This window comes from Oncorhynchus masou, chromosome 24 (genome assembly GCF_036934945.1).
Source record: "Oncorhynchus masou masou isolate Uvic2021 chromosome 24, UVic_Omas_1.1, whole genome shotgun sequence".
NCBI classification, from domain to species: domain Eukaryota; kingdom Metazoa; phylum Chordata; class Actinopteri; order Salmoniformes; family Salmonidae; genus Oncorhynchus; species Oncorhynchus masou.
In genome coordinates, this window is record NC_088235.1 from 90,924,737 (window position 1) to 90,945,068 (window position 20,332).

Here is a 20,332-nt window from a genome sequence, read left to right on the forward strand (position 1 = left end):
TAAAACCCTCTTAGGCCTCACTCCTCCCTATCTGAGACATTCTGTTAAATGTCCCCAAAGCATACATGTCCCTGGGTCGCTCCCCTTTTCAGTTCGCAGCAGCTAGGGACTGGAACGAGCTGCAAGAAACACTCAAACTGAACAGTTTTATCTCAATCTTTTCATTCAAAGACTCAATCATGGACACTCTTATTGACAGTTGTGGCTGCTTTGTGTGATGTATTGTTGTCTCTACCTTCTTGCCCTTTGTGCTGTTGTCTGTGCCTTATAATGTTTGTACCATGTTTTGTGCTGCTACCATGTTGTGTTGCTCCCATGTTGTTGTTATGTTGTGTTGCTACCATGCTGTGTTGTCACGTGTTGCTGCCTTGCTATGTTGTTGTCTTAGGTCTCTCTTTATGTAGTGTTGTGCTGTCTCTCTTGTTGTGATGTGTGTTTTGTCCTATATTTATATTGTATTTAAAAAAAATGAATCCCAGGCCCCCATCCCCTCAGGAGGCTTTTTGCCTTTTGGTAGGCCGACAACGATGACTCATAGACTAACTTGCCTCATGCTTAATGTACACCAGCACTTCAACAAGAAAGCAGCCATAAACAACACGGCGCTTCAGACAAACATGAGGTAGGTAAAATTATATGATTATACTCTACCAATACTTTGATCGTTATTCTCATAATATATTTCACATTACTAGATCATATTTGTTTAAATGGGCAGTTTTATACATGATAGAAACATTGTTAAAAGCTACTTTGTTTTAGTAACTGGCGTGATCAACAAACAATCGACTTTGGCTCCTTATGTCAAAGTATTATTGGAAAACGGAATACGCTACTCAATCCAACATTCTCTTTGGTTTCAGGATTCTTGACTTTTCCTTGAAGAGATACAATAAAGAGTCTTTCTTCAACCAATAATTTGTTTCAGTGTCATTGTCTACAGGTTATGGACATGCGCTCCATGACAACCACTGACAAAGAGCAATAAGGCACACAAACAAAACCCCGAACGCAAGAGTTTGAATGATCAACACAAAGCTCTGAATCCAACAGGCATGAAACATAGTTTCAACAAGACCACAGATGTATATTAAACATGTTGTTTACTTATACTGTATAAACTCGATTTGGGAACGAATTAACATTCCAAAGCATCAAAATCACATTTGAGATGAACTCTCAGTACAAAAAACCAAACGGTATCCAGGATCCTCTGTAAACAAGTTATGTGTATCTGTGTGTGAGTGAGAGAGACAGAGCAGGGTAGAATGGTTTGGAACGTGGCCTTCAGTTTGTTGCAGTTGTTCTCTGTTACCCTGACAACGACCTCAGAGGAGGTTAAAGAGGTTTGTAGCTGGCCCAATCATTTAATCTCTGTGGTATGACAATTATGCAGACGGCATGGGTTTGAGTGGCACTGAGTCAATCCACATGCGATATATAGCACATTAAAGGGGATTAGTAGCTTCCTCATCTTTACCTCTCTGGGCATATGCAGGCTTCCCACGCATACACACATGGTGTCACTTACAGGCAAGCAGGCTGTTGTTCTAAGCTCCCCCATGTTTGGGATTGTTAGCCCGGTTCATACGTACGTACGCATGTGTGTGCATGTGTGTGCGTATGAGTGTATGACATACATTTAAGTCAGGAATGGGAGTTCCTGGATGCCATGAGGGGGAAGACGCCACATGGTGAGGTTGTGACCCCATTCGCAGCCATTTGCTAGCAGCATTTTAACACATAATACTCACCTTTGACATCTGACCCCTGAAAGATAATTGTTGAACCTCATCTGCCATGTGGCTCCAGCAGAGCCCACACCTTCCATTTCCTCCTCTTTGGACACACCCGGTCAGAACATGACTTTGAATTGTTCTGTGATTTCAAGAACCAAACGAACACGCATGCTTCTCTCTCTCTCTCTCTCTCTCTCTCTCTCTCTCTCTCTCTCTCTCTCTCTCTCTCTCTCTCTCTCTCTCTCTCTCTCTCTCTCTCTCTCTCTCTCTCTCTCTCTCTCTCTCTCTCTCTCTCTCTCTCTCTCTCTCTCTCTCTCTCTCTCTCTCTCTCTCTCTCTCTCTCTCTCTCTCTCTCTCTCTCTCTCTCTCTCTCTCTCTCTCTCTCTCTCTCTCTCTCTCTCTCTCTCTCTCTCTCTCTCTCTCTCTCTCTCTCTCTCTCTCTCTCTCTCTCTCTCTCTCTCTCTCTCTCTCTCTCTCTCTCTCTCTCTCTCTCTCTCTCTCTCTCTCTCTCTCTCTCTCTCTCTCATATTGTGGTAGGTCTCTCAGGGTGGAGGCTGTGACAGATCAGTCTGGAACAGTGAGGATTAACACAGCTGTCTGATCATGATGACCCTCACACCCTGCAGGGGTTCTGAGAGGCACTACAGCATCACTTCCTCCTCACCGTGACGACAGGTCCACAGTGCCACATTATGATCCACAACCTGTTTTTCGACTGACCAGAACTCAACTTGAACCAGAACTCAACCACATTTCAAGTAGTCCTCAGTCAAGGATGGAGTTATGAAGGTTATGGTTATTTTATGTCATGTTTTTAAGTTTAGATTGTGAGCGGGTTATGACATGGCATGGTTGAGGTTGTTTAAACCACTGATCTGTGCTTGACTCCTCTGCTTTTCGCAATCCGTAAACCTCAAATAATCTAAAGCAAACAAGGAGATGAAGCCTGGCGGAGATTCTCACAGAGGGTTTGCCAGAGAGGGTTCAACAGTAGGCTGTTTATAAAATGGATATGTGCACAATAACTATTTCAACTGTCAGGTTTTGATTCCTTGTTTTATGAAACAGTGATTAAGATATAACATGTTGGCAGGATAATTGCTGCTTGTGTGTTTGACGACGCCCACCCACAGATTATATCCCAACCCATAATCTAATGTTGTGTCACCGTGATCACAGTCAGTACTACAGTCACACCTCACTGTGCCTCATTCACTTGGCTCTTCTCTATGATCCTCTCCTCAAAAACCTTACATGGTCTGGGTTTGGACTTTCCCTTCAGGGGCTGCCGCTTGAACTGAATGTCCTTGGTGTTTCTGTACAAATAAATACTGTATCATTATCTTTTGTAGATTAAGTTTGCATGTGAATCTAGTAAATGTTGACAGTAATCACCAAGATGGCAATTAATAACTTGACGATTTGCCACACAGCAGCCACAGGGAATCTCAGGGGGACTCTGAGGCACCAGTTCCAGGAAAGAGGCACTTTCTAATTCCCTTCCATTTAAAAATGCTCACACCAGCACAAGCATACATACACACCTTTTTTACAGGGTATGTTGTAACCATTCAACATGAAACAGTTCCTGTGAAGTGTCACACTGGGTAAGTATGTACAAGACTAGAAAGCTGATACTGAACACCAATGCCACTTACACTCCATCACAATGTACACATGTGGGGGTTCGCACACGTACACACACACATGCATGCACACACACAAACAGACACAGGTGTTAACAGTCCAGTGTGATACAGCTTTATTCTTGGTCACGGGTGTCCCCTTAGACCCCTGGTGAATCTTAATCATAAATCAGGACGGAACATACACACTCTCCAAAATGGCAGCCCAGTGACCTCACACTGATATGATAGCTCTCACCTAAGTGATTTATGACATGCCTCAAGGCATGGCTACAGACCCAACAACCTTTAACAGCTTAATACAGACTGTTATACACTGCTGCCCTTAAGCCTCAAAACAGACTCAACCTGCCTCTCTCCCCCTCTCCCTCTCTCTCACTCTTAAAACACAAGGCCAGTGTTCTGATCCTAAATGCCAACGTGTGGCCTCTCCTCTGAGAGCTTCCTCTGATTCTTTCACCAGGTGTGGCAACACCAGTAACAACAGCCATCAGAACCACACACTGACTGACTGACTGGCTGACTGGCCCAGCTCCATCTTCCTCCAGTACAGACAGTCACAGTGCAGACAGACAGCGGGCGTGTTTTCCCAGATCAGGTCTTGTACAGTCACCTCAGCCTGCCAAGTCATGCAGCAACTTCCTCTCCACAGTAGAGCCCTGAATCTCCACAGTAGAGGCATGAATCTCCCCAGTAGAACCCTGAATCTCCACAGTAGAGCCCTGAATCTCCACAGTAGAGGCATGAATCTCCCCAGTAGAGCCCTGAATCTCCACAGTAGAGCCCTGAATCTCCACAGTAGAGCCCTGAATCTCCACAGTAGAGCCCTGAATCTCCACAGTAGAGCCCTGAATCTCCACAGTAGAGGCATGAATCTCCCCAGTAGAGCCCTGAATCTCCACAGTAGAGCCCTGAATCTCCACAGTAGAGGCATGAATCTCCCCAGTAGAACCCTGAATCTCCACAGTAGAGCCCTGAATCTCCACAGTAGAGGCATGAATCTCCCCAGTAGAGCCCTGAATCTCCACAGTAGAGCCCTGAATCTCCACAGTAGAGGCATGAATCTCCCCAGTAGAGCCCTGAATCTCCACAGTAGAGCCCTGAATCTCCACAGTAGAGCCCTGAATCTCCACAGTCGAGGCATGAATCTCCACAGTAGAGCCCTGAATCTCCACAGTTAAGCCCTAAATCTCCACAGTAAAGCCCTGAATCTCCACAGTAGAGCCCTGAATCTCCACAGTAGAGCCCTGAATCTCCACAGTAGAGCCCTGAATCTCCACAGTAAAGCCCTGAATCTCCACAGTAGAGGCATGAATCTCCACAGTAGAGGCATGAATTTTAAGCCCGAGCCCTACCCATGCCCATGACGTTCAGGCCCTACCCTACCCAGACCCGATTGCTTCTGCCAAATTTAAGGCCCTGCCCAAAACCCAAAATCAGAAATAACTTCCTCTGTTAGTAAATCCATTTGCTGCTCCTCTCTGTCTGTCACTCGCTCCCTGCGCACAGCTCGCTGTGCATGCGCTCTGCTCATGGCTTTCTGAGTCTGTTATCCATAGCAATAGCTCTGCTTGGGCTGCTCTGCTCAATAAAGAGACATGAGAGAGCAGTTAGCTGTTAGCTACTTTTCATCACTCTAAACTCCAACTGTCTTATATTTGACGAGGTTGAAGCACTTCTGACACCATGTTAGGTTTTAGTCAGATATAACTGTGCTGCGCAGCACAGTACATGCAAATGGCTCAGCTTTAAAATGTTAGTCATCATTTTAGTGATACCTGAGCCCTGCCAGTACCCTAGTTATTGGTGAAAAAACAGGGCCTAACCGATGCATAATGTCGGGGCCCGTCAGGCTCTGGTCAGGTAGGAGGAGAGCTCTACTCCACAGCCCAGCTCTGTTAATGCAGCTCTGAGATACCATCGACAGGAGAGCTTTCATCAAGATACCAGCCCACAGACCCACAGCTCACAGTTCAAGTAACAGGTGTAGGCCTATGTAATGGTTGAGATATATGGATGCAGTAGTACGTCCTCTTAGACCATCACACTAAAATGACTTTCTTTCCTTGTGAATAAAATACAGCAGTTAAAGCAGTAACTGTGACTGTGATTTATCTATTAAAAACTTCCGTCAAAACAGACACTGATTCACAGACCTTATTGGCTCCAGTGAAATGGTAGCCGTTGCATGATAGTGCTTTGTTTTACATTAGGAGACAGAGAGCTAATACAGTGGGCTCATAGTTTCCATTCAGTTCCCCATTGGATTCACAGCAATTTAGAAAAACGACTCAATCAAAACCTTGATTAAAGTTACATTGGAGGCCTCAAATCAAATCCAGATAAGATAAAAACAGACTTTTACATCAGAGGCAGTAAAAGTCACACAACAGCGTCCCCTTTCACAGACGTAGACACTGTAGAACCGTGGCTTCAACATTGTGCAAAAGCATGCCATTTAAAAAACATTATTGTTTTCAGGAGGACAAATGAGAGGCAGTGACCCCTGCCGTGAGGTCAGAGGTTGAAGGTCAAAAGTGGCCGGTGCCTGAGGCTTTAGTTTGTCAGCCAACACTTCTACAGGTCACCAGGGAACAGAGAGGAAGCTAAGCTCCAGCACGGCATGGCACAACGCATTGACCCCTGGGTAATGGCAGGGCTGGTTGTTTTTACTGTGTAATTACTGAGTGTATGTAGCAGAGGAGAGGGGGGTCAGTGCACCGTCCCTCTGCACGCTTCACCACGGGGAGCTGATTGTTTTTGGCAGTATGTTTGTGTCATTATTGTGGAAAAACTCACTCAAGGAAGCAGCTTTATGGTGATCCTGCTATTTGCAGAAACTCAAGCCGGGACACCAAAAGAAATACAGCAAAACAATCTGAATGTGCCAACACATCGTTATGATGCCAGTGTTCTTCCAACTCCACTGCTAAACAACAGGGCTCCACTCACATCACACCCAGAAACAGACCCAGAAACAGACCCAGACCAGACCCAGACTCAGACCAGACCCAGACCAGACCAGACCAAAACCGACCCTTCAGTTATTTACCTGTCATGTTCTGTCTCCTCCTCTATACCCTCCGCTCTGGAATCAGAGAGGATACAATGTCAATATTTAGCTAGAGTTATACAAATAGGCAATCCAACGCAGCAACACTTGTACAAAGCACAGAGCATGGACCCTACACAACATCCATGTTCCACATGCATCCTGTCTCAGACCACATCAGAAATATGTCATTCTCAGACCACCTCACTAATGCATAAGACATATATCATGTCTGAACCACAACATTAAATCAGAAGCTAGACTATACAACCCTGTAACACAAACAGAGGCCATCCATAACGAGACACATCAAGACATACACAAACCATACAAGGACAACAAATGCTCTAATGCAACAACGGACATCATACTCACTGCCTTTAATAAAACACAGGGAGGCCACAGGGGAGGCCATACAGAGAAAGCAGGGGCCCTGGTCGTGCATACAGGAGTCACACAGAGACAATAGGAGCCATCCAACAGAACAGAAGCCAATCTGTTTTCAGCCACAGAACAGCTGCCAGCCAGGCCAACTCCCTGGCACACAACAGAACACAACACTGACATGGCACTGACACCATCATAAAGAGACCGGAATGCTCTTGTTCTGTAAATACTGGGATTCCCCTTGTAACCCTTTCAGAAGCAGAATACACCCAGATCACTGATCCACAATACAATCACTTATTATGGGAGTCATGGCGCCAGCTCAATTAGACATCACTCATGACAGCCCTCCTCTGGTGCAGTGGGATGCGGTGAGAAGAGCAGGGAGGCAAGGGTAAGGAGAGTGGCAGGGTGGTGGCAGCATGGCAGGATGGAGGGTGTACTCACAGTTTGGGCTTGGTGGGCAGTGGAGGACCTTCCTTCACTAGGGGCGGAGACATCTTGGCTGGGCCTGGGAAGTCTGGCTGGGCCTCTCGTGGAAGCAGGCTGAAGGTGGGCTGAGGGGGGCTGGCAGGCCTGCCGTTCTGCAGTGCCCAGTTGGCCCGGTCCTGACCCTCCACATCGTGGTACATGTGGACAGGCTGCAGGCCCGACATGCTGGGCCAGATCTCCAGCTCGTTGACGTGGAAACCCTCGGCGCAGGTACTGGGTGGGACCTTGGGCGGAACCTCCAATAGGCTAATCTCTGTGGGCGGGGGAGGGGGAAAGGCCTGGGTGTCCTCAAAGACAGAGTCATCCCCGGGCGCCACACCATTCCTGAACGAGTCGTACACCGCTAGAGGGAGAGACAAGAAGTGTCACATTACAGACATCTCCTCACACAGTGCACTAAAATAACCTGCAGCAGAGCCCAGCCTGCCCCACATCCCCCTCTTATAGCCTACTAAACATGGCAGTTCTAAATGTAGTTTGGAATGTGATGTGATCTAAAGTAGCAGCTGTGTACAGTCAGCCTGTTTGTCTGGGAGAGGTCTTGATGTAACCCCTGTTTATTTGGTCCTTGGATTTCCTCTGATTGCGTGGTGAACTGAGAGTACACCGAGTTATCAGAGAGAATAAACATGTCTCCCTTCTCCCACACTGAGATAGCTGATCATCGCCAAACTACCCCCCCCCCACTCCTCCTCTTTTACTCCTCCCCCTCCCTCTCTCCTCCTCCTCTCCTCCTCTCTCTCTCCCCTTCCCCCTCTCCTCCTCCCCCTCTCCCCCTCCCCCTCTCCTCCCCATCTCCTCCTCCCCCTCCCCCTCCCTCCCTCTCTCCCCCTCCCCCTCTCTCTCTCCTCCTCCCCCTCTCTCCCCCTCTCCCTCTCCTCCTCCCTCTCTCCCCCTCTCCCCCTCTCCCTCTCCTTCCCCCTCCCCCCCTCCCCTCCCCCTCCCCTCTCTCCCCCTCCCCCTCTCCCTCCTTCCCCTCTCTCCTCCCCCTCTCCCTCCCTCCCCCTCTCTCCCTCCTCCTCTCCTCCTCTCTCTCTCTCCCCCTTCCCCCTCTCCCCCCCCCTCCCCCCTCCCCCTCCCCCTCTCCCTCCTCCCCCTCCCCCTCTCCACTCCCTCCCTCTCTCCCCCTCCCCCTCTCTCTCTCCCTCCTCCCTCTCTCCCCCTCTCCCTCTCCTCCTCCCCCTCTCTCCCCCTCTCCCCTCTCCCTCTCAGCTTCCCCCTCTCCCCTCCCCTCCCCCTCCCCCTCTCTCCCCCTCCCCCTCTCCTCCTTCCCCTCTCTCCTCCCCCTCTCCATGGATATAGATCCATGATTATCCAGGAAAGTAAACAGGACCAGGACAGTCATCTGAACCAGAGGAAACCACACAGGGATCCACTAGACCTCCCAGGCTGACTGTCTATTTGTAATCATTAATATGATGTGGAGCCAGACAGGCCCTCATCCTTGACCCAGATGTACCAACATTTTGCGCAAACACTGTGCAAACTACAAACTCACATGCACTAAAGTTTAACTCAATTACACTACAAGTTGATACAAGTTATAAAAACGGTCATCAAGTTAATACAATAATGATGGTAACTCACCTGTGGGAGTGTTGAAGGCCCCTCCAGTGACAGAGAGTTGGGCTGTGCTGCTGACGGAGCCGTAAATGTTGGTTGCAATGCAGCAGAACTGACCTCCATCCTCTGGGAAGGCCTCTGCTATCACCAGCGTACAGATCTCCTCTGGAACAAACCAATCACAACTCTCATCACATACACTGTGGTGAATTAAACAACTAGCAGTGGCACAGTGTTGAAACTAACAGCAAAAAATAAATACTGGTGGTCAGTATAAACAGGTTAGGGAAAGTTTGTAACAGTTGAATGAGACAGACACTGACTGTTCGACCGGTTTAATAGACGTTTACACAGCCATAGGAAAGAGTGGAAGGTTTACTATCTACATGTTTGTAGTTGGAGGTTAGACAGACATAGATAGACAGGTAGACATGTGGTATGTACATGTTAAACAGGCCACGAAACAGACTAAATATCAGACAGGGTATCAGGGTCGACAGGCAGGCAGGCAGGCAGACAGACAGGCAGACAGACAGGCAGACAGACAGGCAGACAGACAGACAGACAGACAGACAGACAGACAGACAGACAGACAGACAGACAGACAGACAGACAGACAGACAGACACCACTCTGAATGTGACAAGTGAAGTAGGAAAACAGACATACCAACACATGTAGACACACAAACACACACACAAAGAAAAAGTGAGAGAGGGAGAAAGTGGGAGAGAACACAGGTGTTGAGAGATGTCTGTAGTGTGACTGACAGGGTTTCTATGAGAGCTTGACGGTAACACCTGATGTACCTCTTTAGTCACGTCTCAAACTGGAAAAGTCTCTGTGTAAATATGTGTGTGTAAGAGATTGTGTACGTCTCTCAGAGTTTATTAGATTCCCTCTTATTGTCCCAGACTGATGTTTTGAGGCCTTCGTCAAATCCAGGTTAACGGTAGATGACATCATCACAGTGCCAAAGTGACAGCACAGACTGACGCAACATACAGACTGACGCAACATACAGACTGACGCAACATACAGACTGACGCAACATACAGACTGACGCAACATACAGACTGACGCAACATACAGACTGACGCAACATACAGACTGACGCAACATACAGACTGACACAACATACAGACTGACGCAACATACAGACTGACGCAACATACAGACTGACACAACATACAGACTGACGCAACATACAGACTGACGCAACATACAGACTGACGCAACATACAGACTGACGCAACATACAGACTGACACAACATACAGACTGACACAACATTCAGACTGACGCAACATACAGACTGACGCAACATACAGACTGACGCAACATACAGACTGACGCAACATACAGACTGATGCAACATACAGACTGGCACAACATACAGACTGACGCAACATACAGACTGACGCAACATACAGACTGACGCAACATACAGACTGACACAACATACAGACTGCATCCGGTTTGGATGCATGATGGAGCTGACGGGAGTAGACATATAGCAGTGACTTTGTTGATGACAACATGCCTGAGAATGACATAGGAGGAAGTGAAGTAACTTACCTGGCTCTGCTGCAGACCGTGGCTCTGTGTTTCACATGACATCAAAGGGAGAGAGGGAGAGGAGGAAGTAAGACTCATAAGTCATTCAATCCTTTTTGAACTTTTCGATGACCTCTCACACAAATAAGTATTCTGACTCTACTGAGAATGTCTCACTTTTCTGCAGGATGCGGAAGTCTGGAGAGTCCTGGATGACCTGTCCCTGTCTGAACCACTGGACCTGCAGAGGAAAGCTGCCTCGAACCCTGCACTCCAACACAACCACCTGACCCTCTGATGCCTGGGCATTCTGTAAGAGCTGGAGGGGGAGAGAGACAGAGTTTTAAGAGATGGAGGGAGGGAGGGAGGGAGATAGTTGAGAAAGAGAGAGAGGAGGGAGCGAGAGATGCAGGAAGGGTGATAGATGAGAGACGGAGGGGGCAAGGTAAAGTTGAGAAAGAAACAGAGAGAAAAGGTCAGGGTTAGACAAACAGAGAGAGAGCGAAGGAGAGGAGGAGAAAGAGACATCAGAAGGAAGAAAGGAAGGTTAAGAAAAAAAAGTGGGAGAGGAGGAAATGAATGAAGACATAGACAGAGAGGAAGACAACACAGTGTCAGTAAGCAGAGCAGAACAGAACAGTACACCACACGTGGGAGTGGGAGGCCAGCAGACACTGACCCCATTTACAGCACTCTGTTTCACAAAAGGACAGGACACAGCAGGGCTATCCAGACAATCCTGTGACAGCTTCTAGTGTTGCAATCAGAGAGGCAGGAAACCATCCGTTGAGAGGCCAAGGCAGGGGCCAATGGCAGCATTGTGTTACCTCTCCAACCAGTCAACAGGTGTCACAGTGAAAGGACTCATCCTATCTATCAGCAACAGAAACTCTCTCGTTGTGTGTGTACTGTGAGTGAATCAGTGCCCCTCTTTGTGAGTGTATGAACTGGGTTTTGCAACGTGACTGAATATTTTGGGATGACCTGGATGAAATGTATGTGTGTTTACGAGTGTGTGCGTCCATGCGTATGTGTGTTTCAGTGTGTGTGTGTGTGTGTGTGTGTGTGTGTGTGTGTGTGTGTGTGTGTGTGTGTGTGTGTGTGTGTGTCTATGCCTATGTGTGTGTGCAACAGCCAGGGTGACATCACACCCCTGACTTCACCCAAAAAGAGCACATATTCTCATTGAGATGAAGCCCTACGGCTCCTGGAGGAGGGGGTGAGGACAAACAAATGTATTTTTGTAACGAGCTGAAAAATGATTTGTAGTCTGCAGGGCTGGATGGGAGTGAAACCCTCCTGACCTATATCGGTTTGGCAGGCCTGTTTAATGCGCTGCCTCGGCCGGCTCGCATCCCACCAGCACACAGACCATGACCTATGGCCTGAGGTGGGCTGAGGGAGGAGGGGAGGAGCAGTTGTAGGTTACAGAATGGTTAGAGCAGGAGACAGGAACTTTCTGGCTGCAACCCTTCAAATGGAATGTTTAATCTGACCCCTGTCCCTCCTACGGTGTGTTATTACAGGGAGATGGAGCGTGCGGACGTCTGCATTTATGTGTGTGTGATGCACAACTTTTCCATAACTCCAGATGTAGTCTTACCTTGGTAAAGATAGGGGGCGCTGTAAGAGGACCACCACCTCCATATAGTGAAGAAACTGGACTCTGCATCTGGAGGACAAGATGAAGAGATGTAATCTGACCATAAAGTATCTATCTTGAGAACAATTGCTGTTGTTATTCATAATGACCCTTCCAGATGGTATACTGCTGTGTGTGTATGTGTGTGTGCGTGTGTGTGTGTGTGTGTGTCTCCTACCCGGTGTGGGGGTGCAGATAGGACCAGGGTGGAGCGGTGTGGTACAGCCTCAGGGCTCTTGGGTGAAGGTGAACGAATGGACAGGGAGATTGAGGTTGTCTTCTTCTGGACCCTAAAACAGACAGCATTAGGTCTGTTCATCAGAGAAGCCATTTAGAGAGAGTAAACAAAACTGTGCAGTAAATGTATAATTACTACTATTTGCAATAATTGTCTGCTCTCACACACGTCTGATGCTATAAACACACAAAGCCGTCAATTTACACCTTATAAATGACTTTGGACCATATGAAAATGGACTAAGATGATGTCACTGAGAATGAGAGCCAAGACGTTAATGTGTAAACAGAAGAGCCGATGAAGGAGTAGTGAAGGCAGAGTGAAGACAGGGAGGGACAGGTGGGAGATACACAGAGATAATGACAGAGAGAGAGAGAGAGAGAGAGAGAGAGAGAGAGAGAGAGAGAGAGAGAGAGAGAGAGAGAGAGAAGAAGGGCCTTCTATGCCATCAAAAGGGACATCAAATTTGGCATACCAATTAGGATCTGTTTAAAATACTTGAATCAGTTATAGAACCCATTTCCCTTTATGGTTGTGAGGTCTGGGGTCTGCTCACCAACCAAGAATTCACAAAATGGGACAAACACCAAATTGAGACTGCATGCAGATTCTGCAAAAATATCCTCCGTGTACAACGTAAAACACCAAATAATGCCTGCAGAGCAGAATTAGGCCGATACCCACTAATGATCAAAATCCAGAAAAGAGCCGTTGAATTCTACAACCACCGAAAAGGAAGCGATTCCCAAACCTTCCATAACAAAGCCATCACCTACAGAGAGATGAACCTGGAGAAGAGTCCCCTAAGCAAGCTGGTCCTGGGGCTCTGTTCACAAACACAAACAGACCCTACAGAGCCCCAGGAGAGCAACACAATTAGACCCAAACAAAAAAAACAGCGCAAACTAGATTGCTATTTGGCCCTAAACAGAGAGTACACAGTGGCAGAATACCTGACCACTGTGACTGACCCAAACTTAAGGAAAGCTTTGACTATGTACAGACTCAGTGAGCATAGCCTCGCTATTGAGAAAGACCGCCGTAGGCAGACCTGGCTCTCAAGAGAAGACAGGCTATGTGCCCACTGCCCACAAAATGAGGTGGAAACTGAGCTGCACTTCCTAACCTCCTGCCCAATGTATGACCATATTAGAGTCACATATTTCCCTCAGATTACACAGACCCATAAAGAATTTGAAAACAAACCCCATATCTATTGGGTGAAATACCACAGTGTGCCATCACAGCAGCAAGATGTGTGACCTGTTGCCACAAGAAAAGTGCAACCAGTGAAAAACAAACACTATTGTAAATACAACCCATATTTATGTTTATTTATTTTCCCTTTTGTACTTTAACTATATGCACATAATATGACATTTGAAATGTCTTTATTATTTTTGTAACTTTTGTGAGTGTAATATTTACTGTTTTTTAAATGGTTTATTTCACTTTTGTTTATTATCTATTTCACTTGCTTTGTAATGTAAACATATGTCAATAAAGCCCTTAAATTAAAATTGATTTTAATTGAGAAAGAAAGAGGGAGGAGGCTGCCCCCCAGAGACCTCTCATTATCTAAATGACCCAGAGTTTCACTGGCCAGGGTTATAAGGTAATTCGACAGTTTTATAGGGCTAGTTAAATTAGAGCAAGCAGCTAGCCTGATTACCACCTGGAGGGCCCAGTTGACCTTGACCCAACCACAGGGTTAGGAAGGGGTTAAGGCTCACAAGGTGAGGGGTGGTGAGAGGTTTATGCTAAGACACAGGCATACACATACACACACACACACACACACACACACACACACACACACACACACACACACACACACACACACACACACACACACACACACACACACACACACACACACACACACACACACACACACACACACACACACAAACGTACTGAGGCATGGCTCCTGATCTGGACTTTGACACTTCTCCTTCTGAGTCGGAGGATGAAGCACCTGAACAGAGGCACAGAGGGATGAGAAATAGAGACCTTTCAGTGAGAGTTGTCCGTACATTCATTCAAATGACAGGAATTGAATAACAGTGAGTGCAGAGATAGTAGCAGTTACCCTGGATGTAGACCTCTGCCGAGGTGTTGTCTGCCCCCAGGCTGTTGGAGGCCACGCAGGTGTAGCGTCCCGTGTCGTCCTCGAAGGCTTCAGCGATCACCAGCGTGTGTAGGGCACCATCCCTCCAGATCTGGATGTCAGGACAGTGGTGCAGCTCCCGCCCCTCACAGAACCACCTGGACACACACAGAGAAAACATTCACTTAAATACCACTCTACAAACAGCTATAGGCCCTACCAATGTGTTGATACAAGTAAGAGCCATCACTCAAGATAAAACTATTTAATTAATTTCAGATTAGCAGTTATAATCAAGACTATGAAGAATGTGGTCTGCCAATCAGAGTAATTAATCAGATTACTGTAAACCCCCCTCCAAATGCACCCACACACCTGAGTACTGCCAGACAGACACCGACACTCATCTGTGATACATTGGTTTTGGGATCATTGAAATCTTTCATGGTTTCCATACAAATGTTATCCAACCTCAGTTTATATGTGGTTACTGTTTATACTGTGCATGCATTTATGAGTCCCATTTTTCACTCTCAACACCATGTCCACTGTGCAGTGTAGATACAAAGTTGTATTAGACTTTTTCTCACACATATGCCTTCACAGACACCTCTACCCTCTGGGCATGTCTCAGAGAGTGTTTCCGTACCTGCTCAAGCTCAGCGCTGAGGCAATGACAAAACACAGAGTTACAGGAAACAGGCACATCCCCTCCTTCCCTAACCCCAGACGTCTGAATTTCTGCCTGGGCTGGAGCGTGGCCTGGTGGGACCTGCCTTGCTCGATACCTGCCTTGCTCGATCAATCACTCACTTCTCACTCTCTGGATTGCAGGAGGCATAAGACAGTCTACAGACAGTCTACCACACTAAACAGGCCTAAAATAGTCTACAGACTGTCTACAACACTAAACAGGCATGAGACAGTCTACCAGACTAAACAGGCATGAGACAGCCTATCAGACTAGACAGGCCTCAGACAGTGCCGCACTAAAAAGGCATGAGACCATCTACCACAGTAAACAGGCCTAAAATAGTCTACAGACTGTCTATTGCAAGAAACAGAAAGGAGACAGTCTACCAGACCCAATCTGTCTCATCTCTGTTCACAGAGCCAATGTTCAAACCAACCACTACTGATGCCACGTCACCACTTCAAACACGGCCACAATATTCCCAGAACCATCTCACTCCTGCTTTGCCATGCTTTTGCTCCTCCTATAAAATGAGAAAACATGCTCCTATACAGCTGTAACTTTATTGCATGCCCATTAACCCCAGCAGTGAGAGGAGAAGGAGGAGGAGCAGGAATTCAGAATGGACAAAGCACAGCTGTTCTGTTCCGCCGATGGCAGACCTCGGGAGATTCCAGCCTTTCTGGAACGCTGTATAAAATGCCCTGCATTCCTCTGCCTGGCTATTATACACTTTACATTATACCCTCACTTCACCCTGCCAGTCAGATGCCAGGACAGACAGACAGACAGACAGGCAGGCAGGCAGGCAGGCACGCAGGCAGGCAGGCACGCAGGCAGGCAGGCACGCAGGCAGGCAGGCAGGCAGGCAGGCAGGCAGGCAGGCAGACAGACAGACAGACAGACAGACAGACAGACAGACAGACAGACAGACAGACAGACAGACAGACAGACAGACAGACAGACAGACAGACAGACAGACAGACAGACATCACTTAATCCCCTATTATTTACACCTGATGTGAGAGAGATGCTGAGAGAAGAAAGGGATGGAGAAAGTGAATGAGAGTGCTGGGTAGAACAAGAGTGTGAATGAGTGGTGTGTCAGGCAGGCTCTGAAAGGACAACTGCATACACAACACTCTGTCATTATCGAAACGGGATCGCACAACACAATTCATTAGCACCACTGGCAGGTGGATGAGCCAAAGGGATTTAGTCATTCCGACTGTCAGACTGCACTGAACTGAATGAGAAAAGGGGTTATTCCCTGTAATAGCAACAGTTGAAGTCGGAAGTTTACATACACCTGAGCCAAAAACATTTAAACTCAATTTCTGACATTTAATCCTAGTAAGAATTCTGTCTTAGGTCAGTTAGGATCACCACTTTATTTTAAGAATGTGAAATGCCAGAAGAGTAGTAGAGAGGATGATTTATTTCAGCTTTTATTTCCTTCATCACATTCCCAGTGGGTCAGAAGTTTACATAACCTCAATTAGTATTTGGTAGCATTGCCTTTAAATTGTTTAACTTGGGTCAAACACTTCGGGTAGCCTTCCACAAGCTTCCCACAATAAGTTGGGTGATTTTTGGCCCATTCCTCCTGACAAAGCTGGTGTAACTGAGTCAGGTTTGTGGGCCTCCTTGCTCGCACACACTTTGTCAGTTCTGCTCACACATTTTCTATAGGTTTGAGGTCAGGGCTTTGTGATGGCCACTTCAATACCTTGACTTTGTTGTCCATAAGCCATTTTGCCACAACTTTGGAAGTATGCTTGGGGTCATTGTCCATTTGGAAGACCCATTTGCGACCAAGCTTTAACTTCCTGACGGATGTCTTGAAATGTTGCTTCAATATATCCACATAATTGTCCCTCCTCATGATGACATCTATTTTGTGAAGTGCACCAGTCCCTCCTGCAGCAAAGCACCCCCACAACATGATGCTGCCAACCCCGTGCTTCACGGTTGGGATGGTGTTCTTCGGCTTGCAAGACTCCCCCTTTTTCCTCCAAACATAGCGATGGTCGTTATGGCAAAACAGTTTTTTTTATTTCATCAGATCAGAGGACATTTCTCAAAAAAGTCAGATCTTTGTCCCCATGTGCAGTTGCAAACCGTAGTCTGGCTTTTTTATGGCGGTTTTGGAGCAGTGGCATCTTCTTTCTGAGCGGCTTTTCAGGTTATGTTGATATAGGACTAATTTTACTGTAGATATAGATACTTTTGTACCTGTTTTCTCCAGCATCTTGACAAGGACCTTTGCTGTTGATCTGGGATTGATTTGCACTTTTTGCACCAAAGTATATTCATCTCTAGGAGACAGAACGGCTACGTGGTCCCATGGTGTTTATACTTGCGTACGATTGTACAGATGAACGGTACCTTCAGGCATTTGGAAGGATGAACCAGACTTTTGGAAGTCTAAAATATTTTGTCTGAGGTCATGGCTGATTTCTTTTGATTCTCCTATGATGTCAAGCAGAGAGGCACTGAGTTTGAAGGTAGGCTTGAAATACATCCACATATACACCTCCAGTTGACTCAAATGATGTCAATTAGCCTATCTGAAGCTTCTAAAGCCATGACATCATTTTATGGAATTTTCCAAGCTGTTTAAAGGCACAGTCAACTTAGTGTATGTAAACTTCTTACCCACTGGAATTGAGATACAGTGAGTTAAAAGTGAAATAATCTGTCTGTAAACAATTGTTGGAAAAATTACTTGTGTCATGCACAAAGTAGATGTCCTAACCGTCTTGCCAAAACTATAGTTTGTTAACAAGAAATTTGTGGAGTGGTTGAACAATGAGTTTTAATGACACCAACCTAAGTGTATGTAAACTTTCGACTTCAACTGTATGTCTTAGCATTGTAAGCAAGGCTAGTCATAAGCCTACACTTGGGGACATTCAGCTGTTCTCCCATAGGAGAACGATTTTGGTTCCAGGGAGGAGACTTCTTGGTTCCACGTCAAACCCTTTTGGGTTGCATGTTAAACCCCTGTAGAAAGGGTCCTATAGGTAACCCAAAAGTGTTCTACCTGGAACCAAAAAGGCTTCATCAAAGGGTTCTACTATGGGGACAGCCGAAGAACCCTTAGGTTCTAGATAGCACCTTTTTTTCTAAGAGTGCTGTAACTGGGACTGCTCTGAACTGTTGCTGCAACCCCTGCTTTCCCCTTAGTAATGACCTAGTCTCGATACCAGTCGTGTGTCTTAGCATGGTTAGCAAGGCTAGACATAAGCCTATATTGTGACGGCACTGAACTGCTCCTACTGCTACAGCTCTAATATTAACCTCTCGTAACTGAGTTCTCTTCCTTATTTCCTGATTAAGTGAAATGAAGGAAAGTTAGCCACAGCCTATCGTCCAGGAAGACAGTTAGTTATGTGTTAAATTATAGGAAACAGATCAGGTCTGTTAGTGACACGAGGCCTCGAGCAGGGAGGCAGGGAAGCCTTGTGTTATCCAGCAGCAGCAGCATGTCATCCACACAGGCAGCTGGAGGCCAAGAGTCAGCCACACTCCAAACATCCACAGCTATCTCCACTGTACTGATGAGGCAGACTGTGACAAACATGCCAAGTCTTTGTACAGTGCTTTTCCTTCTACCCAAGAGCATGGGTTTGCTGTTTGATCTGATTTATAATTCTCAGTAATATCAAAGGCTTGTGTTGAGGAGCTGAAACAGTTCCGTGGATACAGTGCACTGAGCTGACAGCAGAAGGAAATTAAAAGTGTTGATTGTTTGAGCAAAGCAATATGTCTGCGTGGTTCAGGATCCATTTCTCACATTATGACAACGGGGAAGAAAAAACTAAATAACATGGTTGGTTAAAATCCATCTTCTGGGAATTAGCTCTGAATTAAAAATCAAGGGGATTTGTGGGGGTTTTTTTGCTCTCATGCCAAACTGTTTCTGTTGAGTCCCCATTTCTCTACGATAATCACAATGACTCGTAGTCTCCCTCAGATTCTCAGTGCCACATGCTCCCAGTTTGAAGTATCCCACCCTGCATACACCACCATTTAGCTGTAACAGAATAATTTGGACTATACATTTAATATAGAGGGAAAGAGAGGAGAGCAGAGTAGGCATCCAGGAGCCGATGTTCAACCTAACAGGCAGCCAGAACTGCAGAGTAAACTTAACCCACTCCCAGTGAGCACCACAATAAAACCTCATATTAATCAAACCCTTATGACCTGCTATTATGTATAATTACTGAGTAAACTCAGTTAGAAACAGACTATCTGCAATGTTCCTTGTTTAAACCCCACTCCATGTAACTTCGTTTAGCCAGGCACTGTGGAATGTGCTGAACATAACTCACTTTTTTTTTTACTGTTGTCACTGTTCCTTCTTTCTGTTCTCACTGTTCCTTCTCACTGTTCCTTCTCACTGATCTTACTGTTCCTTCTTACTGTTCTCACTGTTCCTTCTCGCTGTTCCCTCTCACTGTTCCTTCTCACTGTTCCTTCTCACTGATCTTACTGTTCCTTCTTACTGTTCTCACTGTTCCTTCTCGCTGTTCCCTCTCACTGCTCCTTCTCACTGTTCCTTCTCACTGTTCTCACTGTTCCTTCTCGCTGTTCCCTCTCACTGTTCCTTCTCACTGTTCCTTCTCACTGATCTTACTGTTCCTTCTCACTGTTCTTACTGTTCCTTCTCGCTGTTCCCTCTCACTGTTCCTTCTCTCTGTTCCTTCTCACTGTTCTTACTGTTCCTTCTTACTGTTCTCACTGTTCCTTCTCGCTGTTCCCTCTCACTGTTCCTTCTCACTGTTCCTTCTCACTGATCTTACTGTTCCTTCTTACTGTTCTCACTGTTCCTTCTCGCTGTTCCCTCTCACTGCTCCTTCTCACTGTTCTCACTGTTCCTTCTCGCTGTTCCCTCTCACTGTTCCTTCTCACTGTTCCTTCTCACTGATCTTACTGTTCCTTCTCACTGTTCTTACTGTTCCTTCTCGCTGTTCCCTCTCACTGTTCCTTCTCTCTGTTCCTTCTCACTGTTCTTACTGTTCCTTCTCGCTGTTCCCTCTCACTGTTCCTTCTCACTGTTCCTTCTCACTGATCTTACTGTTCCTTCTCACTGTTCTTACTGTTCCTTCTCGCTGTTCCCTCTCACTGTTCCTTCTCACTGTTCCTTCTCACTGTTCTTACTGTTCCTTCTTATTGTTCTCACTGTTCCTTCTCACTGTTCGTACT

At 46.4% G+C, this 20,332-nt stretch overlaps 1 protein-coding gene across 1 annotated transcript in view; it reads right to left on the bottom strand.

Annotated features, from left to right (window-relative positions):
- The window catches only part of LOC135512995 (palladin-like), a 98,291-nt gene that overhangs the window by 38,428 nt on the left and 39,531 nt on the right, over positions 1–20,332 (bottom strand). The window contains exons 2-10 of the mRNA XM_064935584.1: positions 14,407–14,582; positions 14,232–14,292; positions 12,255–12,366; positions 12,038–12,106; positions 10,612–10,753; positions 10,456–10,479; positions 8,904–9,044; positions 7,272–7,659; positions 6,438–6,473 (exon numbers count right to left, since the gene is read on the bottom strand). Coding sequence (XP_064791656.1) covers positions 6,438–6,473; positions 7,272–7,659; positions 8,904–9,044; positions 10,456–10,479; positions 10,612–10,753; positions 12,038–12,106; positions 12,255–12,366; positions 14,232–14,292; positions 14,407–14,582 — 1,149 coding nt within the window. The remainder of the gene's footprint in view (positions 1–6,437; positions 6,474–7,271; positions 7,660–8,903; positions 9,045–10,455; positions 10,480–10,611; positions 10,754–12,037; positions 12,107–12,254; positions 12,367–14,231; positions 14,293–14,406; positions 14,583–20,332) is intronic.